Consider the following 13,860-nt stretch of genomic DNA (forward strand, 5'->3'; position numbering starts at 1 on the left):
TTGTAATTTTTGGTTTAAATAGGCAAGGCAGTGGAAGAATGAAAAAGAATAAGGAAGATAAATGAGGTGGCTAAAGCCTCACAGATGGCACTAGTGCTCGGTCTTTTATTTTTCATCCTGTGCTTTCTCTTAGACCACTCTTCCCATTCCTGCTGCAGTCATTGAATAGGCTTAACCTCCAAATTAGTAAGTTCTGGGAAGACTTCCAGTGTCTCCTTTTGGCATCTTGTCTGTTCTTTCTGCTTTTCCTTCCCCCGTGGTTTTGCAGCCTTGATTTCCATCTCTTGCTAAATGTAGATCCCACTGAAATCTGTTACAGTATTCTGAAATTTGCCATATTAAAACTTGCCCCTAGAGTGTGCAGAACTCACTCCTGGAATTTGTTCATGCTCTTATTATCTGCTTCCCTGAGCTCACTAGCTGATAGGTTGCAGGACTTGTTTTAGATGTGACTTTGAACCACAGAAGGACCAGGCAAAGACACAGTTGCTGTTTCACGCACAGCTCCAGCTCTTTGGCTTCAGGGTTGCTCTGGTCTGATTCAGGCCAGTTAAAAGGGAGCTGTTTATGTTTCCAAATTCTTCCTTTCTTCATAGTGAACACCTGAAAGCAGCACCCAGTGTAGGTTGCCAGACTGGATTAACATATCATTATGGAGCTCAGAGAGGGTTGTGGTGTGCAGCTGCTGTGGTAGGATGGGGAAACCTCCATTGCAGCCAGAATGATGCAGTGGCCCCAGAGAGGAACAGAAGGGCGTCCTGGGGGAACAGAAGTGTCATAGCTCAGGGCATCTGCTTTGCTTCACAGAGCCTTCTTGCAAGAACCTTTATGTCCAAAATATCTTGGCTGCATTCTCTCAGTTAGTAAAAATCATTAAGTCAGGCCCAGAGCTCTTCATATTGATTAGTTTCACCACTCTCATTAGCACATCACAGAAAAGTAAGAGCAAGACTACTGCCTTCCCTCTATAAAACTGTGAGCATGGTGTGTATTCAGTTCATCCTATGCTCTGGCTTTCTGCAAACCTTAAAGAGGCATGGACTCAGCCCAGGATCCTTATGTAACATTCACCCAGAACAGAGAGGGTGAAAGACATTGACAGAAATTGGTTTCTGTAATTTAAATTGCTCAATGATAACTTTTAATTGCTTTCCAGAATCACCAGCTACTGGGAGGCATTAGTTTTACTCTGTGTCTGGACTATGTAGGCTAAAAATAAATTATTTCTTCTGTGTGGGTGTCATTTTTAGATTTAGCTTAGCAAAAGACGTAGTTTGTTGAAGAAATTTTCCCTTTTTGAATAATGACATATTTTTCCAGTTGTGATAGCAGCCATTAGGTTTTGCAAAATTGTTGGGCTGCATCATAATTTTAAATATTAAATATTAAATGTAACTGAAGACTGTAGCAAAATATTAATTAAATGCTGTACATGTAAAGATTAGAAATGATTACCTATGAAGTGTTAAAATAAGACAAAATTAATTTTTACTTCAGAGTTGTGATTGATTGATTTTTCTTCTATTGCTTTTTACGTTAGCTTTTGGCAGCATCCATTTGCTTTAGTTTAGCTTTCAGAAATAATCAAAAAAAGGAACTGCACGGTAGTATTTATAATGTATATTGTATTGGCTATTAAACAAATACAAAATGGACTTCAGAAGGACTTGCAAAGGAAAACTACACAAACTCAAGGGAGTGAATTTGCTGTCTTATGCCTGGTTGAGAGCTCTGAGTCCTTCTCTGCCAAGCTGAGTAGAGCTGGAGGAAGACTGGGGCAATAGCTTTTTATCACATTCCTCTTGGCTTTGTCCTTTCAAATGAAAGTATTTGGAACAGAAGTATGACTGTACTATATAATTTTATTTTTGTGGACATTTTGAATAAATAAATTAACAGCAAAACTAATTTGGAAATGGCTTAACAGGAGAAGTCAGTAGCAGGGCTTTTATATCTCTGTACCTGTATAAAGGGGAGACAATATCTGGCTTATAAACATTTTTTGTCGGCAAGCAAATTCAGATGCAATAAGCTATGATAGTCAAGGGTTGGCTAAATATTTTTTTGTATTTTTTCTGCAGCGGACTAATTGTATGTGTTACCTTTTTTCACTGGAAGGAACTTTGCACTGTTCTGCACAGTTTGCTGACACTATGATATGTTTAGAAGCAAATGGTGTCAAAGCTCTTAAAACCCTCCTCTGATGTCACAAACATTAAATTAAGGTAATATTCTAAGATAGTCTGCTTCTGGTGAAATTTGTGCAACTTCTAAGGGGTTTTTTTACCATCATAGTCTTTAAATCTCTTGTTCTTTACTAATAAAGTTCTGTGCCAATTGAAAATTCAGTTTAATTTCATTTAAGGCCACTGTATTTTATTAAATGAAGTACAGAATGATCTGTATATGAAAAGTTTAGTTAGATGAAGAAAATATTTAAGCATTCCACTACTATTTCTTTCTATTGAAGTTCAAACTTAATTATTCTAATTTAGATGGAATGATGAATTTGGGGGTAAAATGGAGACTTGGAGTACCTGATGATGTTCTATCTCAGATATTAAGAGTTTTAATTTTTAAAGATTGTTCTCTTAGTGTCTGACAAAGCTAAATAGAGGCTCTTCAGGAAAATATGCTTAAGAGAAGAACAGAAATGTTCTGCAGGAGCAAAACAGGAGGGCCATGTATTCAACAGGTGTTTATAAACAGAATTACACAGTAACCTTCAAAATTAACTCCCTTCTAATGTCTAATTCCTCCCTCTATTCTGGTGCAGAGCTTCCTGCTGGAAATGCAATGAGCAAGCAAGTAATTCAGGCAAAAATTTGTTCTCATCATCTTCCCTTCCTTACTGTTAGACTACACTTTTACCAATCCTTACATTCTCAGTTCCATTTGTATCATAAATATTATTTGGTTTGGTTCCTTCCTCAGGGTACTGGCTGCCTCTGGCTTACATTTCTGGCTATTTTTTTTTTTGGTTGGTTGGTTGGTTGGTTGGTTGACTGGTTTATGTTTTGTTTTTCTCTTCTACCTCCCCTTTCTCTGATTCTTCTGCCCAAAACTCTGACAAAGGGAAATGTAGGTTTATTAATCTCTTTAAATATTTTCTTTCCCTGTCCTATGAGATTTTTCTCCTGGCACAGATCCATTTTTTTGTTTGTTTTGCTCCTTTTAACTCTTACTGACAACCATAGTCTGTGTTGGCATCTGTGTCATGTCTGCTCTTGCCTTTCACTTTCCTCCTTGACCTGCTGGCCAGTTCTCCTCCTATTATGTCTAAGCTTGTTTTATTCTTGTTATGCAGTAATTTTTCAACCTCTTGAATCCAGTTTATTGCTTCTCTCCACAGTCTCTAATGATTTTCTTTTGAAGAAAGCTCTAAACCAGGACTCCATCCTCATTACTGACTCACTGTTTACCTAAATGTTGCTGCTTATCTGTATGTAACTCTTCTATTTTATAGTTTACTTATAAATTCTTTAAGATAAGATGTAGAGGGGATGAATCCCTCTGCAATTAGTCCTTCGACAGCCCCCTGGAATCTCCTTTGAGATAAGAAAAACTACTTGTTTAGAATGATTCATGCTAGAAAAATGCAAGGTCTTCTTTTTATCTTTTTAGAATATTATTGGTTAGGTTTGGTTCTTTATAATTGGTTGTCCCAAACAAAGAAAGATAATGTAGTTGGCCAAAATGTATAAACCCTGTTTTCCATTGGTTTACTTGTGATCCCCCCAGACCCTATAAAATTACATGTGTGATCCCCCATCTTTGGATTTGTGGCCTGAGCCCTTCACGGACGATAATAAAGCCTGTGGGAAAAGTCTGAGCTGCTCTCCTGGTCTTTTTATGCTGGCTGGAAACTACAGGTTTCTGTGAGAAGCTAAATGCCTGAAAGGCCAGCACTCACAAACCTTGTAACTTCCCCCTGCCCGACAACAACAACTGGGCAGGGGACACAACAAAAAGGTACAATAAGACACTGGTTTATTTCTCTGTACTGTATTCAGCTCAATTAGAGGGATGTTTTATGAGTAGGATTATGAACTACTATGAAAGTCCAAATAACTGATATATTTTTGATTAAAGCTTCCTTCCTCACCACCTTCTCCCTGGGTATCTGACCAGATCAAATTTTGTAGGTTATAGGTGGGATTGATAATAAGTAGCATTTTAAAATGACACAGCTAGTTATCTGCAAATGTTGGCTCACAAATTTGCATTGTGCTACAAATTTAGAGCAGAGTTTTGCTAATCTTTCTCATGTGAACTGACCTACTTAAGTCAGTGGAGTGCTAATATTTGCCACACAGTAAGGATTTGGCTCATAATCTAAGGGAAAGCATTTGCATGCACACTGGGAATATTGTCTAGGGTTTTTGTTAAAGGCTTCCTCCTCATTCTGTTCCTCCTTATGAGATTTTTTTTAAACTTAAAAATATGAAGAACAAGGTAAGTGTGATTTGACCCAGATGTGACGCCTAACGAAGTTGTCCATGAACCTCTCTTATGATGTATGGAGAAAATTATCTCTGGATGTGAGTTACAATTTTGACTTCACCAAAAAATGTCCACTTGGCTCTTAGGAAAAATGGAAACACCTCCAACTTCTTAAATTACACCTAACAAATGACCAGTGTAGGCTCTAAATGAAAGACCATAGAAATTGTAAAGTTTGAACTGATTGAGGACAAATAAAGGACAGTTATTAAGGAGTTTACAAGGAAGAGCAGGAACAACAAGAAGGGCAGAATTCTCTCAACAACTGTAGAAATTGCAGACACCATGGCCACAGAAATGTAGAGGTACTTACAAAGAAAATGGTTCCAATGGGTTTTTTTACAGACTGTTAGTGTGACTTTTTTGAGATTGTACTGATCATTTGCATAATTTATTACCTACTTCTTTTCAATAATAAATTTTCTATAGAATTATTTTTCTCAGAAAAGAGAGAACACATGCTCATTTTCTGTGTATTTGCAAATACAAGTTGTTCCTATGCATTTTTACTCAAATGTGCAGCTTGATTTTTGGGATCAAATGCCCTGCAGGGTGACATGTCTTTCTGTTTTAGGAGTCATTACAGAAATAGGAGGAAGCTTCTCAGTGTTACCTTCACAGGGGAATCCACACTCTGTAATACATCAAGAACAAAAGGAAGGCTAAGGAGAACCTCCATTCCATATTGGATGCAGGGGGAAACAATAGTGACAAAGACTGAGGAAATAGATTGAGTACCTACTGCTTTCTTTGCCTCAGTCTTTAATAGTAAGGCCAGTTATTCTTGGGTATCCATTCCTTTGAGCTGGAAGACAAGGATGGGAGCAGAGTGAAGCCCCCATAATCCAAGGAGAAATGGTCAGCAACCTGCTACACCATTTAGGCACACACAAATCTATGGGGCTGGATGAGATCCAGCTGAGGGGACTGAGGGAGCTGGTGAAAGTGCTCACAGAGGCACCTTCCATCATTTACCAGCAGCCCTGAGTGACTGGGAGGGGTGGATCCCACTGGACTGGAGGTCAGCAAATGTGAAGCCCATCTATCAAACGGGTTGGAAGGAGGATCCAGGGAACTAGGGGCCTGTCATTCTGATCTCAGTGCCAAGGAAGGTCCCAGAGCAGATCACCCCGAGCAACATCACACAGAACGTACAAGACAATCAGGGGACCACATCCAGCTTGCACAGGCTCATGAAAGGTGGGTCTGGCTTGACCTAGTTCATCTCATTGTGTGGTGAAGTGATCCACTTAGTGGATGAGGGAAAGGCTGTTGGTGTTGCCTACAGGAACTTTACTAAAGTGTTTGCCACAGTTTGCCACAACATTCTCCTGGAGAAACTGTCAGCTCTTTACTTGGATGGATGTGTTCTCTGCTGGGTAAAAACTGGGTGGATAGCTGAGCACAAGGAGTAATAGAGTAAATGGAGTTATAGCAAGCTGGCAGCCGGTCACCATTGCAGTTTTGGATTTGCTGGAGGGAAGGAAGGCTTTACAAAAGGATCTGGATAGACTTTTGTAAGGCTAGGCAGTTTGCACAGATGCTGAAGGGAGGTGTCTTCTTGACACAGACTGGTGTAAGTGTTGTGTTAAGTAGTTGAGAGTAAACTGGCCTGTACTCTTTGCCAAGGACTTCGGAGGAGTTGGGATTTTATGTGCAGTGCGTTATGCTCATAGACCCTTTTGTCTTTGGAAAGACAAATCCAAGGTGAGAACATAAGGTGTCAGGGAAGGGCAAAATAAACCAGCTCCACCACACAGATTAGAACCATTTTGTCCAAACTAAGTATGAGCATTTGCAAGGCTTCCTTCCTCTTTTCTGAAGAGGATAGGGCAGATACTGGAGAGCTGTGGGTACCGCCACAGCATCAGTGACTGATGCTGTCAATGCAGAAATAACATTTCTAGTACTGTCACCCCCAAAACCCACATACATGTAAAATGTGTTCTGTATGGGTGCAAGTATGGAATAACTTCTCTAGCTTTTCCACCTGCTCAGATGTGAAGGTTTTACAATATTTACTTGGCAGGCTGGATATGGTTCTGTTTTATTTCACTTTATTAATGAAAAAAGAAGGTCATTCTGTTGCTATTCTTTCCCTCTCAGTCTTGCTTAATCCTGAAATTATATGTTTATCCCTGAGCAGGTTTTTACATAGTCCTCTACATTTTTCAAAGTCACATGACAGTTTATAGGAATAGCAGGGTACTTGAATTTTCCTTTAAGACCTGTATGTCCTAGTTCATTAGAAAGAAAGAAAAACAAATAATAATAAAAAAAGATAAAAATTGATCCAGTATTACACAAAATACTGTAGTAATGCTGACAACTGAATTGTACTTTCCATGTTCAATTCCAGGGCCTAAAGCACAGATTCTCTCTCCTCAATTGGTTTTGTGGTTGTGGACTCCCTTATCATGCTGTACTGGTGGTTTTGGTATACAGCCATTTGTTTTCTGTTCAAATATTTAAACTTCAGTGGTGCTTACCTTTTCTGAATACATACTTTCTGCAGCAATTTGTGGTTTCTTGGATAGATACCAAAAGCTAAAGGAAATTCTTTGTCTGTTCAGTTAAAAGAATTTTGCTGTAATACAAACCATGAAGCATTTGGACTAAAGAGTAAGCTTTATTTTATACTTCAAGAGAGTAATTTTCCTCTTCTACTTATTTTCATATTTCTGAGTATACATATTTCAACACTGCTTTACCTAGATGGTGGGATAATGAAGTGAAAGAGCAGCAGGGTTAAGAAAACCAGTGACCTGCAAACGTTCCTTTTGTCCAGCCTTTCCTTCCTGTACAGGGAATCCAAAGAGGTTGTTTCTAAATACTTTGTAATTTTACATTTATCTACAAAACCGGGGGTAAATAAGATAAATAACAGTTATTTTATCTTACATCCTCTGAAGGGTTGCCTTGCCTCTGACGAATCCTTTTGCACAGGCACATATTTGACAATTTCGGTAATATTTCTAGAGGCTGACATTGAACGACTGTTGCTTTTGCTGCAGATGACAGCGCGACTAGCACAAAATCGTGGCCTCATGTTCGTGTGCGGTACGTGTCGATGCAAACGCGTTAAATCAGCTTGAAGTTTCTTCTCCCTCGCCCCCTCCCTCAGTTTTTCCCGTTGCCCATCTCCGCGGCAGAAGAGCAGAAATGATTACCTGCAGTGTCATTTTTCACTTTGCTCCATGCAGATGCGGTGCGGTTGGGCCGCGGGCGGCGGGCGGGGAGGGGCCAGCGCTGATGCGGCACGGGCGTGTGACAGCGGCTCGGCTCGGCTCGGCTCGGCTCGGCTCGGCTCGGCTCGGCTCGGCTCGGCTCGGCTCGGCTCGGCTCGGCTCGGCTCGGCTCGGCTGAGCCCCGCACCGCCGCCGGCACCAGCCGCAGCTTGTGCTTGTGCTCCGAGTACCTGGCGACACAACTGGGCTATTCTTTAACTCTGGGAGAAGTGCCTCTATTCCCTTCACGCGAGCTCACTACTGGCTTTCTGCACCCGTAATCTCTCGGAGCCTTTTATCCCTCCGGCTTTCCGGCTTTCTCCCGCTTCTTCTTTTTCTTTCTTTACTATTATTATTTTTTTTTTTCCCCGCGTCGTTATTCCCCCCCCCCCCCCCCCCAATCTGTGCTGCCTCAATAGCTCTCATTATGCTGTGCTCAGTGGCCCGGTGTGTTCCCCGCCTCTGCTAGGCAGTGGCAGCATGGATGGTGCTCTTGTGACGACCTCTGCTGATGCTATCAGTCCACTGCGGATAGGCATGCTGAGTAATCCTGCTGTAAATGGGCGAGGACACGGACACACGGAAAATTAACCACAGCTTTCTGCGAGACCACAACTATGTGACTGAAGGTAACATAAATACTGTCATTTTCCTCTTCTAGCATTGCATGTTCTATGCCAGGAATGCACTGTCATGTTTGGAGATGTAGGCTGTTCCTTTTTTTCCTTTTTTAAACATGGGGAATTTCAAGGCGTTTTTCTGTGGGATGTAGCAACAGAATCTGAATTTGCTGAATCCCAAAGACATTCTGTCATGCTACAGCAGTATATGAAGCTACACGGGCTGGAGAAGGTCTTGCATTGTGCTGAGTTTTTGCTAGCGAGGTGTGCAGCACCTGGCATTGAATGCACAGTAGCTGCAATGTAGAAGACTGGAAGCACTTGATTACTTAAAAAAAATAAGGTTTGAGAGCACCAAAGTAAGATAAATAATTTGTAAAGTTAGCTATTTGCTGGTGTAGTAAAGGTTATGCATCTCATTTTGGTAATTATATCCTGAGAATTACAGACATTGCTCAGTTGATTGTTCCCCAGAGAACTGTATACATTTAGAAGGCATTTAGAAGGGATATGTAAGCATCATCTTTTGAAATGCTTCTGCCTTCTTTCCATCCCCTGTATCTGTGCAAGGTACATGAGAAAAAGCACCTTCATTTTAAAACATTCAGTGACTTGTAGGTTATTACATAAAAAGGAATTTTCCTGCAGGTGACATAAATTAAATGCTGAGAGAATTTACCTTGAGAACATGAAAAGGTTGGGTCAGGTATTGGTCTGTATTTCCTTGTCAGAAAGTTGGTTTAAGAGTAGGCCATTTTAAGATTGATTGAACAGAAGAAATGTGTTCGTAGGTGCTTGACTTTGCAAATAGATTTGTATGTACAGTTTTAACACCACTTTTCAGCAGCAGAAGCAGTAACTCAATGTAGGCTTATATAATATGAATGTACTTAACATCAGGGTCAGCCAATACTCCTTGAGACACAGTCTCCAGATTCTGCCGTCATTTGATCAATGCTCAGTCACTTAATACTCCCATGCTGTGTCCTGAAACGTGATCAGCTGATGCTCTCTAGACTATTGATGATTTGAATTGTTTTAGATTGGAGAAAACAGTAGGAGGATTTTGTCATACTGGGACCACAATGCGGTTTTTTTCAGAAGAAAGATTAAAAATACTGTATAATATAACTGTTACCAGTGACTGGTGTAATTGCTTGCTAATCTTGCCTCTAGGACATTCTTTGCACTCTGGTTCATGAGTGGGTGCATTTTCAAATTTGTTCTGAAGTTTTGGTTGATGTGGTTTTTTTTCAGAATGATTTATGTTTTGAGATGTGGTTACCTATTTTCAGAAACTTTTTTTAAACTTGTAAATTCATGCCTTGGATTCTGCAAAATGCACAGTATAATTTCTGCAGTGTACTTGATACATGGTGAATTTCAGATGTGCAGCTATGTTATAAATTGGATTTTCAAGTCTTCCTGTTTTGTAATCTGAGGAAAAGAATTCCTTATGGATTTTGCAAATCCGTATTCTCTTTTATATGTCATGGATGTTCTGAAAATTAGATGGAAATTTTTAGTATTTTTTGTGATACTGCTGGGGCAAGTGTTAAATTTTTCTCATGTTTTATGTTCACTTGATACTTGCATCATAAGGACTGGATGTTCTTCTGTCATTGCACATGGAGGGGCTTGTCTGAAATGGGTCAAAATACAATTTGAATATCAGTGCTGACCTGTATTATATTTTCCCTGTGATCAGAAATCTCGTGAAATATGTTTGCATCTGTTCTTGAAATCTTCAGTGGCAAAGTGTTAGTTTTTTATCACGGACTAGTGTAATTGTTGTTGGGAATGCAGAGCTTGTCAGGTATAATAGAATTCTTCACATCTGTTATTTCTGACATTGCCACACCTTTTAAAAGGTCTTGGAAATCATGAGGGAATGGATTTATCTGTGAAATTTTTCCGAGGAGACCTTCAGCTCAAAGAGGATCATCACGAATTTTAATTTCTCATTGATGCACTTTGTTTAAAATGCATAATGAATACATTAGTTAAACTGGTGCTTAAAATACGCTTTGTTTGTTCTTCTGTGTGATTTTTTTTTGTTTGTTTGTTTTTTTTTGTTTGAAGATTTGGCTCCATGAAAGAACTTTAGGACTCCTCATCTGTAAAGGCCTGTAGTGCTTTCACAGGCCTTGTATTTGGTCCTGCGACATGTTAAGTGCAACATGCAGCAATGATAGAAAGGAAATAATGTGTTACCTTGTTATATTTCTTTGGGTTCAACCCAAGTTTTCTTTTCATCTTTAAAATGAAGAAATTATTTATGTCATGTCTAGTGTATTAGAGAAGTTACCAATTCATTATTGTTCATGAATAACCAAAATTTTATTTTGTTTTCAGAGTATTAAAATCTTGGTAAGTGGTGTTCTCTGTCCTTGCTATTCCATGCAGCAGACTAAATTAATATACAAAAGGAGGTATTTCTAACCTGTATATGTACTTTCTTCCTCTAACTATTCACTGAGGAAAGTAAAGCCAGCAATAATCATGAAGATATGGGTTAACTATAGCATTGCTTTACTTCTCTTCCTGTTTTACTTTTTCAGTGATTTAAAAAAGTCCAAACAGTCAGATGACATATGAATTCAGGGTATAGGAAAGCTGTGAGCCAAATCTGATTTGCTCTGCTCTTGCTAGTGGACTGAATGTGTTCCTAACAAACCTGCTTGCTTCAGCAAAGTCAGATTTCATCTCTTTGATAGGATATTATTTTCTAACATTGGGATTGTCTGTAAAAAGTGTGGCTTTACCTTGACTATGGAAAATTGAATTGGTTTTTAAATCTCTACAATTTTTTGATTTGTTGTTATACTGTTTCTGGTGATAGGCATTATAGACACACATATGACAACAGCAACTACCTCGCCCTGTTTCTCCTGTTGCATATGCACAGCTACAATATGGCATTAAAACAAGCAAAAGTGAATAATTTTGTAATTTAAAGTCGTTAAGATGGTGTTATGGTTGCACAATGGAAAAAGGTGATATAATTCCAGCTGCAGTATACAGTAAATTTTTCAATCATCACTTTCAAAAGTAGTTTATGAAGCAAACTGCTTTAATTGGAATTGTTTGTGTGAGCAAAATAGAAAAGATCTGGTAAGACTTGTAAAGAAAGACAAAAAAGATTTGAGGCTTAGAAAATGAGAGCTGTGAGAAAAGATTGAACTTCTTTGCAAAGGTGGTGAAACACTGGGATATATTGCCTAGGGAGCTTGTGTAATTTTTATCGCTGAAGTTTTTAAAAGCAGGTGACATAGATGTCTGCAAGAAATGACATGGGGATAGCTGAGCCTCCCGTGGGGCAGAGGGATGGACCAAATGACCTCTGAGATCTGTTCAGGCTTGTGATTCATTGCGGAGTTGTTTTATCTTAATTGCCTTTTGCACCACAGCTGTGGGAACCAGCTGCCCAGGAGGTGTTGGGTCAGTAAAATGTGTTATTTCCACAGCAACTGTAGGAGCACTGAGGAGAGAGGAGAGGAATGGGAAAAGATGGGTTGGATGGGAGAAACATGATCCTTCATTACTGTACAGAGGCTGTTGGGGAGAGGGCAAGAAAACTGTGAGCTGGGGGAAGGGGGATAAAAGAGGTTTCTATGCTTTATGGGCAGAGGATGTCCTTCAGTCCTAGAGCTTCTTTGATGTTACTTGTACTTAAGATCAATGGTAAAACTGGCAGGACTGCTGATACACTTTGCTGTCTCGGGGCTTTGGGATCAGCCACACAGGATCTGACTCTGAGCAGTCAATTGCCTGGTATGGCTGCTGCATTCCTGGTAGGGGCAAAAAGTGGCAGGAATCAGTGGTGCCACTCCCTTACTCAACAGCAAGGTTAATTCAGTTACTCTGTGTTTTGCTGATTGCACAGAAATAATAAACAAAATTTACTATTCTTGCCAAACTGTGTTAAAGGATGTGTTTCACCTCCGTGATTCCTAATTTATTTGAAGAAATGCTTCTCAGGCAGGAAGACATACTGCAGGTTGCATGCAGACAAGTCTAGCATATGAATGGATCCCTGCCTTTTTATGGAATATCTCTGTTTTGGGAAGGAATAAAAAGTTGTTTATACTTCCAGTTTCTGGAGAAGCACATGTTCCTCCCTTGGTCTAGGCCTGCAAGTGCAAGTGGAGCTAGTGGACTTGCAGTGGTGCAGTGGGGCAGAAGGTGACCTACACTATCTAGTCATTTATGTGGCCAAATTGTGCCATTTGGTTCCATATGGCTTAACTTCTGTGAAAAAGTTAATCATATTAATGGTGTATTAATGTCCTCAAATATGATATTTGAATAATAATGAGAATCAGCAGTGCAGTATAAAATATATTTAACTATAACCATGTGAAATATTCATTATAGAGAATAAAGGAACCTTTTTGTTCTTAATGATATTAAAGAAAAGTCCTCTATAGATAATGAAAACAGTTTTGGGGCCTTTTTTGTGCCTTAATGAAAGAAGTTAGTATCTCTTTTCTTCATAATCAAAATTTTCAGATGCCAAAAATAAATTTATTTATGAGCTTTTATTTCATAAACATGTCACATATAATTTGAATTAGACCTTAATACCTGAGGTGTTAATTGGATGAATATAGCAAACAAGTATCACTCTGCTGGCTCAGGCTCACCATTGGTCAGTCTAGATCACTGATTTCTCCTTAATAAGAAAAGTACAAGAGGTAACTTCCTCTCAACCTCCAGCAATTCAGGATTTATGTTGTGAATATTGATGATTTAAATAGTTTTACAGAACTAATTTAGAAGCAGTTTTAGAATTACCCTGGAAATTGTTGCTCATTCTTAGTCTAGTTGCTTGTGTCATTTTTTTTTTTAACTTGAGTCGAGTGTGAATAGTGGTAAACCTTGTTGAAGCATAGCTTTGTCCCTTGTTAAACAGGATATACTTATGTCTTTCTGTGCATGGATTTGGTTCTTTTATTCACAGTGATATTCCGATGAATGTTGTGGGTAGCCTTGAAGATTTGGATTAGTAAGGTTTATTCCATCCAAGTGATGTTGCTGACTTTGTAATCTTTATTCATGCAGCTTAGTTGGGTGAAGCCATGGAGGCAGAGCTGAAGTGTTGCTGTCACACTGGCTTGCACTGCAGCCTGATCTGTTTGATTACTCACTCAAACCTGCTGCTGGATGTGGGGTTCAGCATCCAGGAAAATCAAACATCGGTACTGCCTGAAGCTTGGATCTGCACAGCACAGATATTTAAGGCAATGTCTGTGTGGGTGACATGGCCAGCAATTCAGTCCAACAAGGCCAGAAAAGGCAGTATAGATTTAGCCAGAGTGAATTAGACTGTCAGCAATGCTTGTCATGCTGCAGTACCAGCTACCTGTTCAAAGTACTCCATTCATACTACGTTTATTAGGCTCGTAATATTGTTGTCTTTATTTTGCTTGCCAAATGTACTTGATGAAGAAATCATGAGTCAGGATTTGGGTTAGGATGGTTGATCCTAGGCTGGGACTCTATAGAGT

The 13,860-nt window shown here is 39.4% G+C and overlaps 1 protein-coding gene across 2 annotated transcripts in view; it reads left to right on the forward strand.

The window, feature by feature from the left end:
* Positions 1–8,286: 8,286 nt before the first annotated feature.
* PPP2R2C (protein phosphatase 2 regulatory subunit Bgamma) overlaps positions 8,287–13,860 on the forward strand; it is a 132,002-nt gene continuing 126,428 nt past the window's right edge. The window contains exon 1 of one of the 2 annotated variants that reach the window (XM_062493365.1): positions 8,287–8,359. In XM_062493365.1, coding sequence (XP_062349349.1) covers positions 8,290–8,359 — 70 coding nt within the window. In that variant the 5' untranslated portion in view covers positions 8,287–8,289. The remainder of the gene's footprint in view (positions 8,360–13,860) is intronic. The other variant, XM_062493364.1, reaches the window with a different exon arrangement.

Source organism: Cinclus cinclus, chromosome 5, assembly GCF_963662255.1.
Source record: "Cinclus cinclus chromosome 5, bCinCin1.1, whole genome shotgun sequence".
NCBI classification, from domain to species: domain Eukaryota; kingdom Metazoa; phylum Chordata; class Aves; order Passeriformes; family Cinclidae; genus Cinclus; species Cinclus cinclus.